The 20524-nt window shown below is 44.0% G+C and overlaps 1 protein-coding gene across 6 annotated transcripts in view; it reads right to left on the bottom strand.

Moving 5' to 3' along the window:
* Positions 1-20524, bottom strand: part of LOC142588526 (protein phosphatase 1 regulatory subunit 21-like) — a 260138-nt gene that overhangs the window by 117157 nt on the left and 122457 nt on the right. For 5 of the 6 annotated variants that reach the window (XM_075700363.1, XM_075700359.1, XM_075700360.1 and 2 more), the window contains 4 exons: positions 16156-16254; positions 13215-13342; positions 4911-5072; positions 4087-4185 (listed from right to left, as the gene is read on the bottom strand). In XM_075700363.1, the coding sequence (XP_075556478.1) occupies positions 4087-4185; positions 4911-5072; positions 13215-13342; positions 16156-16254 (488 nt within the window). The remainder of the gene's footprint in view (positions 1-4086; positions 4186-4910; positions 5073-13214; positions 13343-16155; positions 16255-20524) is intronic. The other variant, XM_075700361.1, reaches the window with a different exon arrangement.

Here is a 20524-nt window from a genome sequence, read left to right as displayed (position 1 = left end):
TAAATTTCTGGTCCACTATGACCCATGAAAACCCCTTCGACTGGAATGCGATGCCTCATCGGTCGGCTTGGGGGCAGTGCTGTCCCACCGCATCAACGGCAAAGACTATCCGATAGCTTTTCGCTCTAGAACCCTGACGCCGGCGGAGCGAAATTACTCGCAACTGGAAAAGGAAGCGCTCACCCTAGTTTTCGGTGTGACAAGGTTCAGAGACTATCTTTTCGGCAATAAATTTTGTCTGATAACGGATCACAAGCCATTGACAGAGCTGTTCCATCCCGAGAAACCAATTCCGCAGATGGCGGCGGCAAGGATACAGCGTTGGGCGTTCCTTTTATCAGCATATCAGTATGACATAGAATTCCGGAAAGGACCACTACACGCGAATGCTGATGCTTTGAGCCATTTGCCGCTGCCGGAGCAAGGGCACCCTGGTGAAGATGATCCCGTCGAATATGTGCTACATGCGCAAGCTTTGACAGATTTTTCTCTTAGCGCAGAGCAGTTGGCAGACAGCACGAGCGAGGACATGCTCCTCCGACAGGTGAAGACGTGGATCCTTTGTGGTTGGCCAAACCAGCTGGGGCCGGAGCAACAGTGCCTTCAGCGGTACTTGACCCGCAGATACGAACTCACTGTGACTAAAGGACTAATATACTGGGGTCATCGCATAGTTTTGCCCAAGACCGTGCGGGCACTTATTCTGAGAGAACTTCATGACACCCACCCAGGCATGACTGCAATGAAGCGCCTGGCCCGTACGATGTTTTGGTACCCTGGATTGGACCACGACATAGACAAGCTGGTACAAAGCTGCCAGCAATACGTGCAATGTTGGCCCATGCCAGCAGTACAGGTCCCTTCAAGCTGGCCAAAAACCAACAAACGTTGGTCTCGCCTGCATATCAACTATGCAGGGCCAGTGGAAGGTCACATGATCTTGGTGGTGGTAGATGCGGAAACGAAATGGATAGAGGCAGTATCTCTTAAAACAGCAAGTGCAGAAATTACAGTCGAAGTACTGCGAGGGATCTTCGCGCGTTTTGGTCGGCACCATAAAGTCGTTTCCAACAATGGGCCACAATTTAGCAGTTCAGTGACAAAGATTTTTCAAAGATAACCATGTGTGTCATGTTACCTCCGCTCCATACTATCCGCAGTCAAACAGATTGGCGGAGCGTGCAGAGCGCACCATTAAGGAAGGTATCAAGAAAAATAAGGATGGAAGTCTGCTCAGTCGTATTTCCAAGTTCTTGCTACGCTATAGGGCAACGCCGACTCGAGATGGCAAGTCGCCCGGGATATGTTGCTGGGTTTTTAACCCAGGACCCGCCTAAGTGCACATTTTCCAGAGGAAGAGGTGGCACGGGATCCCACAGTTAGCAGAACCCCGGCACCGTTGCCACAAGCCTTTTCACCGGGAGTGCCTGTTTGGTCGCGGCAGTACAATCAGGCTTGCCAGAGATGGTTACCTGGCACGGTGACGTCAACAAGAGGTACGTGTATGGTCACGGTGGACACCACAGGAGGGGTGCAGTGCCGTCACCTAGACCAAGTGCGGTCACGACTTGCAGCGGATGAAGTAAAGCAAGAATTCTACGCAACTCGACCTGGAGACAACCAAGTCACAGAGAGTAATCAACCCTCTGCAGTGGAAGACGCTGAACCATCGTCAGACGGATCACTTGGTACATCCCATGCTTCCAGTGAAGCAACCTCAAGTGTACCGGCGGGCTTAGGACTTCCTAGGCGTTCTACGGGTGCAAGGAGACCACCCGACAGGCTAGGCTTCTAAGGGGGAGGAAGTGCCATATCGCGTCATTGCAAGCCCGCCTATCGCATCATGAAGTGTGCATGCACCTAGTGACTCGTACGGAATAAAAGCAGCCACGCTATTTTCAATAAACCATTCCATTGCTTGCACCTACTGCGTCTGTTGTTGTTACTCGCGCTACAGCAACTACCGTAGTTGACTCCCATTAATTCAAATCTTCATTTAATTCGGATGCACTGGAAAGTCCTTGCAGGAAACAATACATTGCTATGGAAGGAAAACTAGTCTAGTTTAAACACAAAAGCATGTCGTCTTGGTTAATTCATCCCCCCAATATGTGCCACCTCACATGTGCAGTGGTTACTAAAAGCTTGAGAACAGAACAAATTCAGCTGACAGCACCACTGGTTCCCTAGGCGACGGCAGTGGCGGCAGCAACCTGTCCTACACTGATAATGACTACTTGTGCTGTGCTCTGAGCAACGTTTCTCTTGATGATTTTGTCAGCGCTGACAACAGCGTTGAGTCTGCAGACCATTGATCGACAATCACATGAATAGTTATTGTAATACTGTACTGAAGTATGCCAATGAATACAGACTACTTCAAGCAGGACAAAAGATTTGAATCCATTTATTTTGCTGCCATTTGTTAATTTGACCAAACATTTCAGTCCCACAAGGGTTGAGTTAACAGGAGTTGACTGTAGTTAATTTGGACGACTTTTACGCCCTAGTTCGCCACCGAAGACCCCAAACACAACAAACACCCCATTTACACTGTTACTATGAACACCACATTAATGAACTTTTCAGATTAACAAACTTGCAATCTTGTGCTGACTGCCTTATAGTTTCAATGCAAAACTATTTCAGTACTACAAACTTCAGCATACTGAACTTTTCAGAATAATGATCATTATTCAATTGATGTGTCATATTATTACGATATTATCGCGAGATGCTCAAGAGACGAGCCGCCGCGAGAACGACGAAGTGGGTCTGTGCCCTTGGCGTGAGCGAGTGTTGGCCTGGCTCTCTGGCGTCAGTGTAAATAGCCTGTAAATAGGCCTCTTTCGTCTGTGTCTTTCCACATGTAACAATATTGACAATGGCTCAGTAATGTGAATTCATATACAGAAACTTGGGAATTCTTAGATTTCAGGGTATCAGCAGATGACACGGCGCAGAAAGCTGACGCATTACAACTTGCTTCCAGGGAGGCATGATGCATGGGCTTGGAAAATCTTAGACCATGCAGGAGTGGAACCTTCTATTTTTTTTTTCTTTTCTTGGTGTGCGTGCGCACGCGTGTGTGGCGGAGGCAATGACTTATCAGGTTTTGTGAGTAGAGAGGCAGGTGCCCAGTCTTTCCATGGTTCTTTGTGGATTCCCTGCTCTGCCCGTACTCCACACAGACAAGTGTCGCTTAGCAACAGAGGTGCGCCTCTTTCCTCTTTTGCCCTTCTTTCTGCAGCTGTATTAGGCAGCCAACATATGCATACGGAGAAATATAACCTGCATGCCCATGGTGGATGGCTTGCCCTTTTCAGACGGTGTCGTTTACACACGTTTTGGAATAGTTCGGGTGTCGTCCCAAGCAAGACAGTAACCGTATTCACGACGAAGAATGTGAACAGACGTGGCATTTTAAAGGCAACATGGAGCTTCCTCCTTGCTGGCGGTTTCATTGGCGTCTCTTTTGCATGCACCTGACATTTTAATGGATGGCTTGTACGGTGACAATTGATGCACTGACAGATTGTTGCACAGAATGGTTAATTTCGAGGCTTTCACTAAAACGATTTTTCAGAATAACAAACAATTTGCCACGGTCCCCTGAAGTTCATAATATAGAGATTTCCCTGTATTCACACATTTATAGAGATAATTTTTGCCATAAACTGAATGCAAATGAAAAGTAACGTAATGAGTATAAAATTATTGGTGTTGTCAATGCTGAAATTTGGGCAATTTTGTGAGAATGCATGCTTGACTTGCAGTGCAAAACAAAACGTAGACAGAAGAAAAGAAGACCAGACAGGACGAGCACTGTCTGACACACTGTCTGTCCTAATTTTCCCCGTCAATCATTGATGTTGATTTGACAATAAAATTGTGAAAGTTGATAGCTACGCATTTAACTCATTATGTGCGACTGCCTCTTTTTGCCTCTGTGTTGCACGCACACAATGTCATATCTTCTGTATTCACTGCCTCCAGCTTAAGTCGCATTTGTAAGTAGTGCATCTGGTTATTGCAGTCCCACGCACTTGCAAATAAATGGATAGGGAGATAACAAAAGCATGGCACCTGCTGGGCAAAGGACTCCTTGTTTTCCACATGACTCCGGAGGGCTCCTGAATTTTCAATTGCAATGCTATATGGTACACAGTCAGGGCTTCTTGCATACTGTGGGAAGGAAAGGCAAATGAAACACACAGCTTGTGATGCAAAATCCATTGGAATGAATTGGGAATTGCTTAAAAGCTTAGATCCAGATGAATTGGACTATCGTGAGTTAAGATACTTCGGCAGGGATAGCTCCTGTACCCCATTCCGTGAACTGCATCGACCAGAGTAGTGAACAAATATGATAAATTGTGAGATGGAGGCAGACCGAATGGTCAGAGGACTGACAGAAAGTGAAAGAGCTTCTGGGATGATGCACGGATAAAAGTAATGAAGTATAACGCTAGCACTCTTCCAACTAAGGTGAAAATGCTACAAAAGTGACGCCAGTTTTGCAAAAGTCCTGTTCAGAAATTGTTGGGACATTTCAGAGTAGCATGTACATTAAAAATATTGTCTACATTACATCTCCTATTTGATGCAGTTTGGTACTATCCGTTATTATGGCAGAGTTACCGAGTTGTAACCTTGATGATTCACTTTTATTTTATTTTCCCCTTTTTGCCAATTTTTGTTAAAAAAAAAGATTTCAAAGCTCAAAGGAAAAGTCCTCTTGTAATTGTTGGCTGGCTGTATATTTCCTGTAGAAGCAACAAATTTCACCTGTTAATCAGATACCCACATCAAAATGACTTTTCTACGCCTGTACACTTAAGTAGTAGGTGTGCTTGCAAAACTTCCTCTTACACAAAAGGCAAGGGTATCTCGCTTGTCACCGTTCTTACCAGCTGGCACGTCCTGAGGTACGCAGTGCCCCTTTGCCTGAGGAGTGCCACATGCGGACCCAGGTGCGAGGTGCACAGTGGCCTGTTGCGGATGAGGCCCCTGCATTGGTAGGCCTCCCTGGAGAGCAACACCTTGCCATGGCTCTCAAGTGCTCGTGACAGCTGCAATGATTCACACAAAAAGCAAGGCACCTAATCACCAGCCATATCAAATTTCCCTACCAATTTCAACAAAGGGAAATGGCAACCCTGCAGGTGCAATGGCATGGCCAGGCTTTTTTTTTTTTTTTTAAAGGGGGAAGGAGGTCCCAATGTTTCTGTGTGTGTACGTGCGTGCGTGCGTGTCCACGTACGAGTATGCATGTATGTGTTAATGTGCAGCGTTCCACTTTCGTGAAGTACATTTTGGTTTCAGAGATTATCTGTATGTGAGCACCCTTGTGCTCAACTGAGTGTGATTTAATTGGACTTTGTGTAGAGTTACTGATGATGAATAAACGAAGGTTCTTTTTAACAGTACCAAAAACGATCACAGAAAGCTGGAAGACTGTGTATGGATTGATAACTTTAAAATGCAGGCGTAAGAAGTATGGACTCAACAGAGATGAAAAATAAAGCAACATTGTGTTACTGTTGCCTTTTTCATCTCTATTATGTCGATGTAGTATGTTTATCTCTGTTACGTGCACTTGCATTTCAAAATCATTATCAAAGAAAATGACTGCTCACAGTGAAAGTGTCTTGAGAAAATGACCCGTGTTACAATTTACCATGCATTAGTTTCCTTTACATGCTCATGTCATTGGTATGCACTGTCGTACGTTGTAAGAGTTATCTAGTGGCGCACAAAGCCAATTACGAAGTACAGGACGCAGTCACTACATTCTTCAAATGCCTTATTTTGAAACAATTCTTTCGTATCTGCTCAAGATATGATGACTGACCCGTCTCATCACCGTTTCCCATCAAGCTACTCACAGTTTGAGTGCTTGTGGCATTGGTTATCTTCAGTAGTAAGCTGTAGTAGTCACATACTTGTTCACTCTTTACAATGTACTGCTCCTTTGCAAGGGGAACAAACTCCTAACGTAGATCATAACTCCATAAGCCCAATCCCCTCCTGCGGTAAGTTGTCTTTTCTCGCAGATTTATTTCCCATTACTACAGATTTAAATTAAGCGTAACAATTAAATGCTTCCACGATTTCTCTGGCTTCATTATCTGTCACTTTGTATGACTGTGACTAATCTCCTCAAGTTTAGAAACTTTTAAGAATTAAAGGTCTATAAGGACGCATACTAAAAAGATTTGCGCCAAAACAACACACACAAGAAAGACAATGACACCACTCTTTTTAGTAGGCAAGATCACCAACTAGCCCAGCAGTTAACTCTTCTAATCTATAAGGACAGTTTATAGAATTGATAGCTGAAAGCAGTACAGTCTACGCTCGTTACAGCGAACCCATGTACAACACTTTCGGATAAACAGACCATATTTCAACCTTAGTTCGGCCTACCTATTTTATTAATGCAACAAAGTTCACTCTTAACGGACTATCGAATACAGTGAATGAAATTAGTGGCAATTTTTTTTCAAAATCGGGCGTATGAAACATACCTTTAGCGTGTTGACACGAGCTGACAACTGACTTGCGAGGGTCAGCTAACGAACGCGGCTCAATATTACGCGCACGAGGGCGGAAGGTGGGGTGGAAATGCGCAGTCTTTTTTTGCATGCGAGGGAAGGGGAGGCGAAAGGGAGGGGGTTCTACTCCGGCAACTGCTGCTTACGGCGGGGCTGCTGTATCTTGACAGCTATCTGCGATGTGGACAAAGTGCTCGCCCACGTGGGCACCGTATCTTGAAAGCGATCTGCAATGTGGACAAAGCGTGTGCCCGCGCAGGCCTCGTCTTCAAAGCGATCTGCGATGTGGACAAACTGCACCCAGTTCCCAGTAGCTTCGTATGCACTGTGCTTTCGACGTTTAGTTCATGTTGAAGCGAGAGACAGCATGAAGGTTAGTTCATTTGCTGCTGCTGCTGCTGCTGCACTTATTTTGCTTAATTTGCTATCACAACCAATGCTTTGCCTTTTGGGCAAAACTGCAACCTTTTTTGTTTTTACTTTGGACGTTTGTCACTCACTCTTTGCAATAAAGTTGTTAGACATTGTAATGAAAGTTCCGGAAGTGAGGTGTTTCTCATATTACGGACTTCGGATAAAACGGACGTTTTTTGTCGTATTATCAGGGTCCGTTGTAACGGGACTTGACTGTACTATTTTGCAGCAGAAGCTCTGAGCATACCAGAATGTAGGGGGACCTACTGTCAGATACTGCAAGCTGTAATTGCTAAAACAGCATCAAAACAGACATGTTTTATTACCCTGTTGAATAGAACAGTGTCTCTCCATCTAATTCTCTGTCACTGGTTGTGCCTGCCTTCTCCTGGCATGCAATCCAAGGAAAGGCTAAATGCAGATGAGGGACACCTCTCTCTCCATGTTCTCTGCAAGATCTACTAGAGGGAACCCTGGCGATACTGTCTATATATAGTACATGGATTTGCCTAAACTTCATCCAGATGGCTTCAAACGGCTTTGCTACATTGAAAATTGGTCATTTTCAAAGAAATATTGTGACATATATATACATGCAACATTTTGCAATAAATCTGCATGTGTGCAGAATTTTATTGCCTATTTTGTGTCGAAATACAAAATTTAGGCCGACAAAGGCACAAGAAGGACAGTAAATAATGCCAAAAGAGTGTTTGAAGCCATAAGCACGAAGATGATCAGACAAATCCACGTAACAACCTTCACACCATGCATACTAGATGAATGATCGCAGTGCCCTCTGGTAAAAAACCCCCTCCAAGGCACTTGATAGATTGATCGATATAGACATGTGTGCTTGATTATCTTTTTCCAGTGACCACTGTTAACTGGCTAATAGATGCTAAACTTTATCGCTCAGCGCAGGACGTGCCTGCATGTATTGGAAGCATCTCGAATGTTATCGATGGTTCTATTCATTGTCTGTTGTCGCTGCACTTTGTGTAATCTGATCATAGGCACAATGCGAATTTTGTAGTACTTTCTGGAAGACCCACAGACACCAGCGATTACTCTGGAACCTTCGATTACGCATGTATAAAAGCCGATGTGCTTGACCTACAGATCAGCTTTTCACCAATCGCCGACTGTGTTCCCCTATGTCGTTGTGCTTTGAGTGTAACCTGCTTTTCTGTGCTCAGGTTTGCCCAATAAAGAGTTAGTTTTGCTATTTACAGTTCTACTGTGTTCTGGGCTATCAATACCACCTGACAATATCCTAGAGTAACACAGGGGCAGTAAGAAATGCCCTGTGAGTGGAGAACTCCTGATAAATTCTCACCACCTGGGTTTCTGCAAGAGAAAGCTTCAACATGGGGCCGACCAAAATTTACATAAAAGGCAGAAATGCTCTCATTAACTGTTAAACAATTTGAATGGCAATTGTTGCATTTATGAGAAGCTGAATTCTACTAAGTGCAGGAAGCAGAATTCTGATTTAGGGCCTCACAACATTTTAACAAAAATTGCCTAAAATTGGTAAGTTTAGCTGTGTCAAACTATGTGTCGAACTCAGACATCGAAGTTATGTAAATTATCTGTTAGAGCATCTAAAGTGGACAAATGTGATGTGCATACATTTTTACAGTTTATGTGAAATTGTCGCAATGCTTATGAAGCTTTTGCAAAATTCCTACTCAAAGATTGAATGAAAGAAATTGAAATGTAGAAATGATAAGCTAAAGGGAGATGAAGGTGGACCAAAAAACAACTTGCTTCCGGCGGGAGCTGGACCCACAACCTCCACATTACACACGTGTTGAACTACCAATGGTGCTACGGCGGTTCTTATGTTCACATTTGTGGAGAACCACTCCATTTTACCACCCACAGCTCCAACCAACCAATCAAAACTTCAGATTCGTAGATTCTTTTTTTTACGCAATACTTGGTTGTGTCCTTATCGCATGGAGAAATATTTGAAAGAAACTTGATGTAGAATGGAGAAAATCATACCTTTCTACTATGCTGTAAGCACAAAAATGTAATAGAAAATCGTGTGTTGGCAGTTGTCATCACACCGCACAGCGCACAACTTTCTGTTGATGCAACACCGCCATTTGGCTACTACTGTAAAAAAAAGAGGGATCTAAGTGCTTCACATAGCCACAGCACCACATTTCACTGTGCAAAAATATAAGCGTGGAAAGCAAACATGAAGTGCAAAAACTAGCATCGCAACTTCTTACTGCTGCCACTTGGACACAAAAGCCTTCCCGTTGGCTCAAGCAGATTCGAATTGGCGATGTGTGTCTCGCATGCATTTTGACAGTGGTAAGCTATGAATTTCTCTGTCCTGGTGAAGTTTGGCGATCACAGCAGGATGCGTCGCTGGCTCAGGTTTGTTTTGTTAATGTGTCCAAATGCAAAATTGATGACTGTACAATTCAGAACAGCAGAAGATCATATCAGAAACAAAAGAGAAAGATGTAGAAAGGCAGGCTTAGTTGTGTAACCATCTCCCCCCCCTTCCCCTCGTCGCAAGATGTCCACCCCTCGAAAATTTCTGGGGAGGGCGAACTGGTATTTATGTATGTGTGGTATATTGTATTGGTATATTGTGAAACAGTGTACAATACGTCACTTTTGTCCATTTTAGATGTCTCAATAATAATAACAGAATTGTGATATAATTGTAATTGTCTCAACGAGAATTGCAATACAGTTGAGTGCCTCTACAACAAAGTGACCTGCATTACGAAGGTGTCCCAGTTCTGTTGTGAGCTGTGTGGTGCACGACCTTTACAACGGAGTGACCTGTATAATGAATGATTCTGGTGGCCCCAAGCAGTTCATTATAAAGGCGTTCCACTGTATTGTTTTTCTTTTTATTGCCAAGTTAGAATTGTAAACGCCATGCTTCAGCTTTGACAAATTTGGTGATTTTCAACAATTTCATGGTTATATTGGGCTCAGTTTTACAAACACGATATTAAGGAAGGACAGGACGTGGACGGACGAAGCGCAAACTACCAACTGTTTGATACTGTTATAAAACACGATACTGTGTATCGTGTTTGTAAAACTGAGCGCAATATAAACATGAACATTCACCAACTAGCCCCCTTCATTGCTTTACTAGATTCAACAATTTCTCTAAAAATTTTTTTAATAACCTAAACAAAAACAATGTGCTCCCAACACTTGGTAGATTTTTACATCGTTTATATTAAAGGCAACAAACATCACCAAATTTAATGCAGTGAATTGCGAGCAAAACGATTTCTCCATTTCCATGCATTCCGAGATAGGAGCTCTATGAGGAAAATCTTCCTCTTGACGTGCACAGAAAGCTCAGCACACAAGCATTTCTGCATTGTGGCCTTAGTAAAATTAAGTAAGCTTAGCTGGGAATTAAACAGAGGCGTACCAACTATTTCTAGAGCGGGGGGGGGGGGGGGGAAGACCGCAGACCATGTGACCTATTCTCTCTCTCTCTCTCTCACTCACACACACACACACACACACACACACTGCTATGCCCACAAAAGACGTTTATTGACAAGCCAGGTATAGTTACGACGCGATGATCAGCTGAGCATCTATCAAGATTCAGCTAGCCAGCCGTACATTGTCTTTCTCCTTCACCTCTCTTGGATGCCCCACATACTGTTGAGGTGTAAACCCACTATGCACGTAAGAGTGTCATATTTCCTTCCGTACAAATGAAGCCTGCCAGACAAGTCAAACAGGCTGTTGAGAAATAAAGGGCTTTAAACAGGCGACATGAGAAAGTTCAGTCTTTGCTGACCGTCGGCCATTTGATGCGAAGCGTGCTATGCAATAGGTTAATTCGCTTATACAATCAGAAATAACACAGGGTCCAACATAGTGGGCCAGTAGTTTTTCACATAATCCATGTTTTCTTGTTGGTTTCCAGGGTCACACTAAGTCACCAAGATCATATATCACGTGTCGGCGTTAGTTGTCATAGTGTGCCTTGGAGCGGCCTTGTGAAAGAAGAGCGTGCAAAGAAGCAAGTCGTCGGGCCTCTTCAGCAAGAGAGATGGTCTCGGATGTACAAAGATTATCGTGGCTTGAAAACACGAAGATAGTGTAGAGTGTATAACTAGGTTGACGAGCATAAAGAAGAAAGAAGGGATTGTAGCCCATAATTTCGTGCAGCAAGGTGTTAAATGAGTACGTAATGAAAGGTAGCACACTGTCCCAGTTATCATGATCTGACGCAACATACATGTACAGCATGTTAGTAAGAGTTCTGTTGTGCGTTCCGTAAGGTCATTTGTTTGTGGATGATACGAGGTGGAATGGTGAAAACTTGAAGCACATAGACGAAGCATCTCTTCGGCCACGTCTGCAGTGAACTGCCACCCACGATCACTGATGATGACTCTGGGAGGTTCATGTCGGAGAATTACAAAACGCAGCAGAAAAATACACCCTTTGGTTGCTCTATCTGATGGTATCGCAGCTGTCTCACAGTAGCATGTCAAGTGATTGGCACACACAACAATTCAATGATTCCCATCAGATGACAACGGGGAAGGACCATAAAGGTTGATGCTGACATGCTCAAACGGCGTGCTAGGGGGTGGCACTGGATGTAGTCGACCAGGTGGAGCACTTGTCGAACGCTTGTGACATTGACACTCCCTGCAGCTGGACACATACTGGTCGGTCGTATGGCACATTTTAGGCCAGTAGAACCTTTTCTGAATGCGGTAGAGTGTTCGCGTCATAGAGTTTCATACAATAATTACTAGAGGGAACTCTGGCGCTGCAGTCATTGCACCACCATCAAAACCCAACATGCTTGAGCTGCAGATCACATTTTTGACGATCACCAACTGTATTCGCTGCTATTGTTGTGCTCTGAATGTCACTTGCTTTTAGGGGCACAAGTTCGAATGCTAAATAGTTAGTTTTGTCATTCACAGTATTGCTACTGTGTTCCTGACTGTCACTACAACGTGAAAATATTCACACAGCGCCAAGAGTGTTGTCGGCCGCATACTTTGACAAGCCCATTGCCGAATTTCATGAAAGTGAGACTACCTCCGAAAGTGATCACCCTAGATACCATGGAAACGTGTATGAAAAGAGCGAAAGCAAGTGCAAAGATTGAATTGATAAGCCACCGGAAGGTGTGCAGATCGTATCGGATTACACGTTCGTGCACGCAGTTCGAAGTTTTCTTTACACACAAGCACACAAGACTTTTCACCTATCTGTCGTTGGGTTTCCTGTTTTGCGTGGGTCGTCGTATCATGCTAACGCTGCAGCCTGCCATCTCAGATGAGGAGATGCTGCCGTGCTTGTGCCTAGGTTCGCGGATGTGCTGCACAGCCTTGACAACATTTGGAGATTCAACTGTGCAGGGGCCACCACTGCAGGTGACCTCAACGCAGACACTGCTGCGCTTGAAGGACAGCTCTTGCTGCATGGCTCAAAGAAAGTCTAAGAAATTCATCAATTTCTAATAAAGCGCGATTGGCACCTGCAATGCAGTGTTGTTTTCACATTTACTTTTTCTGCAGTTTTGGCTTCTCGCTGTGGCCGAGTATTAGCCTATAGCCTAAATTAAACTCCTCACAACTCTTTTGCGCGAAATTGTGCACTGTTAGAGACAACCTTTCCTAGTCGGATTATACGACACAACAATTACACTACAATTTTGCATGTTCTTCCAAGAAAATTGTATAATTGAGGTCCTACTTTACTTCACTATAACACCCAAGGATTTGGAAACCACTACTTTTTTGTGTGCAACAGTACTTAGAAAAAAAAAAAAAAAGGAGCAGCTTGTTAAGGTTTCTTTTTAGTAAAAATTACCATTGTGACAGATGGAATGGTGCTAGCCTGGTGTGGCTTCGAGGTGTCCTGGCTCTCCGAGAATGATGCCAATTTAAAGCCACCATTAACTGGCATTCCCATGCATACAACAGTTTTCCCCTCTCGGTGATATTGTAAGATACTATATGATCAGTTGCCTCTGCCAACCAGAGAAAGATAACCAGAAGGAGGGCTCCTCCAACGTCCCCCTCTCTATGTGACACAAACGGAACGAAAGCTTCACGTAATAATCAGCAGCACTCTCCTCAGAAAACACACAGCTAGCTCTCGATCGTGATTGGCTGACATGAGTCTCTACCTTGGCTGCACTCTACGGAGTTGGCGTATAGCTATTGTCAGGTGCATAATGAAGGAATGACAATGGATCCTTGCCTTCTTGCAGCTGTTAGCAACAGATGCTAGGCTGCTGACCAAGCAGTCGTCTGTTGTCCTGGCCTCTGAGGAAACAGTCGGCAGCTCGTGCTCAAGAAGCATGAGGGAACTCAGTTGCCTCTTGACATCTGCAAGGTAAGCCAGACAAGTCAGGAAAGTAGGTACGATGCCTCGCAGCGGAGCAAGTTAGCTCAGAAAATCAGCCGACACTTATTTTGACAGGACAGAAGGATGGTGACACATTGCTGAGCTACCAACTGAATCTTTATATACATTCAACAGACGAAATAAAGAATGCTGCTACATGCATCTACAGTAGGACCTTGCTCATATGTACTTAAAAAAAAAAAAAGAACACAACACATACTAAGTGGGAAAACGTAAGATTCAAAGCCCCTAAAAAGCTTGCCAGACTCAACTGTAGTTGACATCCACATAATGTCAAAGTGCTATGTGAATTGTTGCAGCACTAGATGCCAATGCATGCTGAGCCGGTGAGGCCACAGTGGCCCGAGACACATGTTGTCGTTTTTACGGCTTCGGCAAGCTTACGTTCGCGCTACTTGAATTTGGCCTGGGTCAGCAGCTTATTCAGGCAGGGCATTTTGGTGGTAAGTTTTGATGGGCTCAAAAAGCACGAATCAGTGCAGCACAAGACACTGCTGCGTGTCGAGCTGGTGAGGCCTGAGCAGCTAGAGACGCATGTTGTCGTCGTTCTATTGCGAGGTTTTTTAAGACAGTGACAGGAAATTGAAATCAAGAGGGTGGGCTTCGATAGAATACGATGACATGAGAGTGAAATGTGACGCTCTCTTTGCGCCACGTGCAGCAGGAAACGAAGGCGCGTTTGGGTTATCACTTATTAAAAGTGTGCAGTAAGCTTCTAATTGCACTAAGCAAAACATGCTGTAACACAGATAGGTAAAGATGCTTATGCAATAGGGTTGAAGGCGATAGCTGCGAATGCTGTGTGTGACTACCCGTGAGGAGATCTGCTGGCAACGGAATAGGAAACTGAGTGCATGCCACGTTTTCAAGTGACATGAGCAGGCGAGTACTGAGCAGAAGCTGCTGCAGCGAGTGGCTACCATTCTCGATTGCACGCGCCTCGCGCCTTGTTTTGTTTACATGGGATCTATCAGCCACAAAACTTGCATACGATCGCAGTTTGCCAAGGTACTGAACCTTAGTGCCAAAACATTGTGTTTTCTGAGAATATATCAACTGGAAAAAATGAAGCGTAACTGTATAGGGCAATTTCTTGTGTTCTCGATTCGTAATGGTGACGCTAGGAAATCGTACGATGTGGGATCATTTCAACAAGGTTCTGCTGTATATATCTTCACAACAAGACTGCATTTTGTGGGGATGCGCGACTCTCGCGCGTCCCCTGATATGTTTTTCCCGCATGGCGCGTCTTCTGTAATCCGGCTTCGCAGCGTAGCCTGGCGCCCGCGGCGGTCGGAGTGGTTGAGGCGCAATACGAGAGATGGCGTGACTGTTGCGCTGCTAACGCCGCCGACAGGCGGGGTTACTTGGGCGCCGCAAAACAAGGCGCTCTCTCTTGGGTTCGGGACAGCAAGCAGTACGGACGTGCCGTGCCGCGCGTGTGCCGATCCACGCTTCTGCGAGACCGTCTCGCGTGGCCTGCTTCGAACGTGCCACCGTTCGCGTGACCGTACGCGTGAACGACCAGGCGTTGGGATTCAGCATGGGGCGAACATATTCGCTCGCTATCCGGTCGCGGTGAGTCGGACTTCCTAGATTTGTCGCGCGCCCATCGGCATGTTTTGTGAATAGCACCTCGGCTAGCAGGCATTGATCTATGAAAGGTGCAATAAATGCCCTTGTGATTGTTTCCACTACTCTGTTGTCGTTCCTTTGTCCCAAGAGCACGGGAGGAGAACCCTACAATTTGTAGGCACATGTAGCAACAGTGAATGTAGGTACTCGTAGCAGCATTTTGTGTGTGTGTGTTATCAGTTCTCCTATACATCCTTTTAATGTAAATAAAGATTCATTTGGTAGTTCTGCAATGCATGATCTTCCTTTTGCCCCATCAAAATAGGTGTCTGCTGACTTCCCAAACATCAAAGTAAGCACAGTGTAGACTCCTGTAATATGCAGAGTAATAGATGCATAATGGCATGCACTTGTGATGACAGGACAACATTGGTTATTGGTGAAGCAGCGTGGGCATTCCAACCTAACACACACATGCTTTCTATCCAAGTTGAACAGACCTCAAACATTATATTGAATTCTGAGGTTTTACATGCCAAAACCATGATTTGACTGTGAGGCATGCCGTAGTGGGGGACTCCGGATTAATTTTGACCACCAGGGGATCTTTAACGTGCCCCCAATGCACGGGACACGGGCATATTTGCATTTCGCCTCTATCAAAATGTGGCCACCGTGGCCGGGATTTCATCCCGAGACCGCATTCTTAGCAGCGCAACACCATAGCCACTAAGCAACCACAGCAGGTACCTCATTCATTCGAGGTGCTATTACGTGCAAGCAAAAAGAAGCAGTAAATGGAGCACATGAGAATACCTTGATCTTAGCCAAAAGGCTGAGAAGATCACATGTTTCACGCAAGTTTTAAATTTGTTTATGTAGTTACGCATGTAGTTGTGAGGTATGTTAGAAAGTCCGTAATGTGTAGTTGTGCTGGTCCACTTATTTGCTAAACTGTGAAACTTCTGTACATGTTCTTCAGCTTTTCAGTACTTTCACTTCATTGCGGAACTGTGCGTGCTCGCACATGTCTTTATGCAATCTTCTTGTGTCTCGCATGTGTTTGTGCCCTTTGACTGAGGTCAGTGCACCTCAGTGCTGTTTTGTTTGCCATGCGACAAGGAGTAGCTGGTTTCATGTAAACTGATTTACCTTTAAAATCATTTTTATTAAAGAAAAGGGAATGCAGCGCTCTCACCTTCAAAATCCTCCCAGAGGCATTTGGTGATGCTGACTAGCTTTCCGACAACCGACATGAACCCAGTGCAATGGCACATTTTAGAACCAGGCTCACAACCTGCATATTTTATGAGAAATAGGAACACTGAGCTCTTCCTTGAGTTCTTCCGTTTGCACTGGCATAATGAATCGAACAACAGGTGACAAAATGGTGCTTATGTATGTAAAGTACAACCCCTTTCCATGCAAACATAACTGGACAATGAACACTGATGTTGACAATACAAAACACTATTGCTAAAAAAGAGAAAAACTGCACCAAATACATATGACAACTTATCCCAGTGCTTTAAGAATCAGAACACACCTAATTGCACAAATTTTTGACAGTGGTATTTCTTAAGTCTTTCCTAAGGGGCCTAAATAAATAGATCAATTTGATCTACAGTTTTTTTTACATATTATTACACATTTCCATTGGAATTCTTCCACTAGCAATGCCATGCACCATGTGAAATGATGGCTGCACTTTAATTATTGGTCATATTCGACAATTTTCAGCGGATTAGGGAGTCAAGAAAAAATTTATGCGGATCCAACGTACTGTGGGAATCGATGTAAGCAAACCTTTCTGTGCTGTCTGTTTTGATTCACAATAATGAGCAGTCATGTTCATGGCAAATATTTAAATTCTTCCGCATTTAGTGCAATACAAGAGTGGTGAATTGACGTTAAATTGAATGTTGTGTACAACACTGCTTTTTTTCTGCGTTGTACACGTAACACACAAGACATGTTTGCTCGAGTGTTGTTGTGCACCATCGTTCATGGCGTGAGATAAGCACTGTCATTGTCTCACACGGCACATCTCCTTGAGCCAAAAGAGTTAAGCTTTAATTGAATTGTAGAGCAGTAAGTGCTAAAACCACAATCTGATTATGAGGCAGGCCGTAGTGGCAGACTCCAGATTAATTTTCCCCTCAGGGGGCTCTTCAATATGCACCTACATCTAAGTACACAAGTGTTTTTTTATATTTCCCCACCATTGAAATGCAGCTGCCGCGGTTGAGATCGAACGACCAACCTCGAGCAACGCCATAGCCACAAAATGTGCCCACCTCTGATGTCACCTAGATGAGTGCATTAATGTGGCTCCGAGTCTGCACACCCTTCACGAGTTGTCCGCTTCACAAATTTGCACAGGGTTTGGTTTTCACAAATAGCAGAAACGTACCATACCATACCTCAAAGTTAAATTTATCAAGTTTGCTTGCAACCAGCTGTCATGTCTAGCAGTACTATTTTCTTGCTTTCTCACAATGCCTTTTCCCTTTCCCACCCACCATCCCTTTATGTATAGGAACTGCGAGCAAGGAGGGCAAAGTTGTCATTTACTCGTTTCGTGACTGCGTCAGTTCTACCCATTCTCTGCCTCCTTTCACTTCTCCCTACCTCCTCTTCACCATTCTATCTAGCTCCCCTCTAGACTGTTGCACGTTAGTACAACAGTAAGTGCTGCAGTTTCTGTAATGCCTTTGCGAGGGTTACTTGACGGCTGTCAAGAGGCAAATGTGGCTCCAGAGGGCATCATGGTCCAAACGATTGCCGTACCACTCTGCCGTGCTCTTGCCAGGTATATATACACGCTCTGAACGCCCCCGATGCGGTGTGCAAGACAGCAACAGTAGCAGCAGTGGAAAAGTCAAAGGAAGAGGCAAACAAGGCTTCACTTTAAAGTGAAACTTACTGGAGGTATCATCAAAAGTGTTCTTAGCACTTCCTCAATCAGACGACGCAAAATTTGTGCTTTGGTCACCTTGGCAACATAATATTTAAATGACAGTAGCAGTGAAGACAATGAAGACACAGAAGCTTGTGTTGAGTTGTCTAATTTACCGATCTGACATTTAGGCACCTTTAGTGATGCCGCAAACATTGTTGGATGGTCATGAGTGTGTGTTATTTTGATAATTGTGTCAGACCCAACACGTGTCTTACATTTATCTATCAGCGCTTCCAAAGGATATGTACAAATTATTATGAGCAATCTTTCCCATCAAGTGGGGTTTTCCCGCGTACAAGAACACACGGTCAATTTTAAATGGACCCTCTACTGAAGCTAGACTACGCTTTTTGGATGCCTGTGCAAATAAATGCCCGTTACTACACAATATTGTGCAACACTCTACAGTACTGTACAAAGCATGTGGAGGCTCCAGAGCCAGTTGAACATGCATGACTAGACCAGCTTGCTCGCACAGAAAAGCTGGTCCGCCACAATATAGCAGAACATCGGTGATACAATCCCACCTTAAACAAATTTCAGTATGATGTAAATTTTTAAAGAGTCCCGGCCCACATCCATTACCTTACAATGCGCTAAATTTCGAATGTTGTGAACCTCTTTTTGTGCCGCTGCGGATGAAGCAAACAATGAAGACAGTGCCGGTAGTCCAGTACGCCAATAGTGCCAGGCTGGTAAAGCGGCCGTGTCGATGCGCCGTATGCATTCCTGTTGCCAGGGTGGCCTACGTCACTCCACCTTAACTTCACGCCCATGCGTCACCTTCCCCCCCCTCCACTCACACACACGCACAAAAAAAAAATCTTTTGCTTTGTGCCTGATCACGCAACTTGTCAGATGCTTTCAAATGCCTTGTAACTTTACCAAGAGCCAGAAATTACACGTGACCCAGTCTTCCAGCGTCAATCTTGCCGCATCATCTCTGTATTCCATGTCTTCCATCGTCTTCAGCCCAAAATGACAATTCCTAACTTTTCCACCTTTGCATCGTCAGATTGCACGATACGAATCAGCTTTGTCGCTTCAAAGAAAAGTATGTCTATTTGCTTATTGCACAAATCACGTCCTTATCACCATCAAGTGGCAGCTAGGATGCAGTGATGCCAGAACCTCATGATAACTAGGCACACCTTGAAATGTTGGACTCGAAAGGCGCGAAGCGTGCAGCTCGCTGCTACCGAAATGTGTGCGACACAAGCGAACCAGTGATTAAAATTCCCGTCAACTAACAGGTGGGCTCCCTGCATGACACGTGACTGTGGTAATTAATCGTGACTTTAGTTTTCCCTTTTTTTGGGTTTTTATTTCTGCATGGAGAAACGCTGCGCTGTGGTTATGCGTGACTCTGATCTCTCGTGTTTATGGCGAGAGAGGCTGGACAGCATCAATAGAAAATCGCACATGCGTCATCAGCAGTGCAATAGCACCTCCTAAAGCCAGATTTTCTTTCCGATTTCAATGACAAAATGCTAAAAAGTGCAATTTTCTGAAATTATGCTGTGTATTTCTTAGAAATATTTTCAGGGCATCTACCAAGTTGACATTTCCAAATTCCCTGAGTTTTCCAGGTTTTCCCTGAGTGCCTTTGCAGCATTTTCAGAGTGACAAATAACTTTGTTTTACGTCAAGACAGGCTGACACTATGTCGCCCGATGCTGTCACTCTCTAGTAAGCATGCTAAGAAATGACTTAATCCAGTTTGAATAGTAAGGACTATCATTTATTTTATATTAAAAAAAAATCCGTAGAGAGGGGTTAGTAAATTGCACAGTGAATAAGATAACTTTGAAAGAAATGGTAAAACTCATTGCAAATCGAGAGGAACATTCTCAAATATGAATAAAAATGAGATGCATACATAAACAAATGTTTTTGAATATCCACTTCAGTCACGAATTATGATCGACTGTCGATACATATGTGTGTGAAACATAGGTGGTGCTTGAGACTACGCTGAAAGCAAATCAAGGTGATAGAATGACTCTTTGAGCACTTTATGGTGAGTCACTATAATTACAGAGTAACTAAATATTTGAATATTGTAGTAAAGTCAGTCATGCTACGTTTTTTTATAAAAAGGATTAAATCCCCCGCTCGAATTACATGCATAAGTTATTCATTAGCCTCAAGCATTTTAAGAAAGAAAAATATATATACATATTTCAAGGTTGCTGCCGACATGCCCCACATCAAGCGTCACGTAAAACATGGTAGTGCCTTCACCAAAGCGATACTCTGTAATGATACATATCACTCATAAGCAAAATGGAAGTAATTTAGGTTAATAGAATGCTCAAATTGCCCTAAACTTAATGTTCATGCTATATTCCTTGCTAACACTGCACAGAAATAGCAAAAATAGGTTGCGTATACAAAGGTGCATGCCGTGACTGAAGGTGATAGGAGCTACCTTTATCAATTTATAACAAGCTCATTGGTGTTAGTCCCGAACTTTGTCACAAATGAGATTCTCAACAGCTGGTGTGTCAACCTCAACTCTCCTGACATACTCTCAGCTCGCGCACAATGCCTCAGTGTTGCACTTCACTGCTTTAACGAGTTTATTTCGGTTTGGATGAGGAAC

The sequence above is a fragment of the Dermacentor variabilis genome, chromosome 7 (assembly GCF_050947875.1).
Source record: "Dermacentor variabilis isolate Ectoservices chromosome 7, ASM5094787v1, whole genome shotgun sequence".
NCBI classification, from domain to species: Eukaryota; Metazoa; Arthropoda; class Arachnida; order Ixodida; family Ixodidae; genus Dermacentor; species Dermacentor variabilis.
Note: the sequence above shows the minus strand (reverse complement) of the source record. Positions and strands in the feature narration are given on the sequence as shown.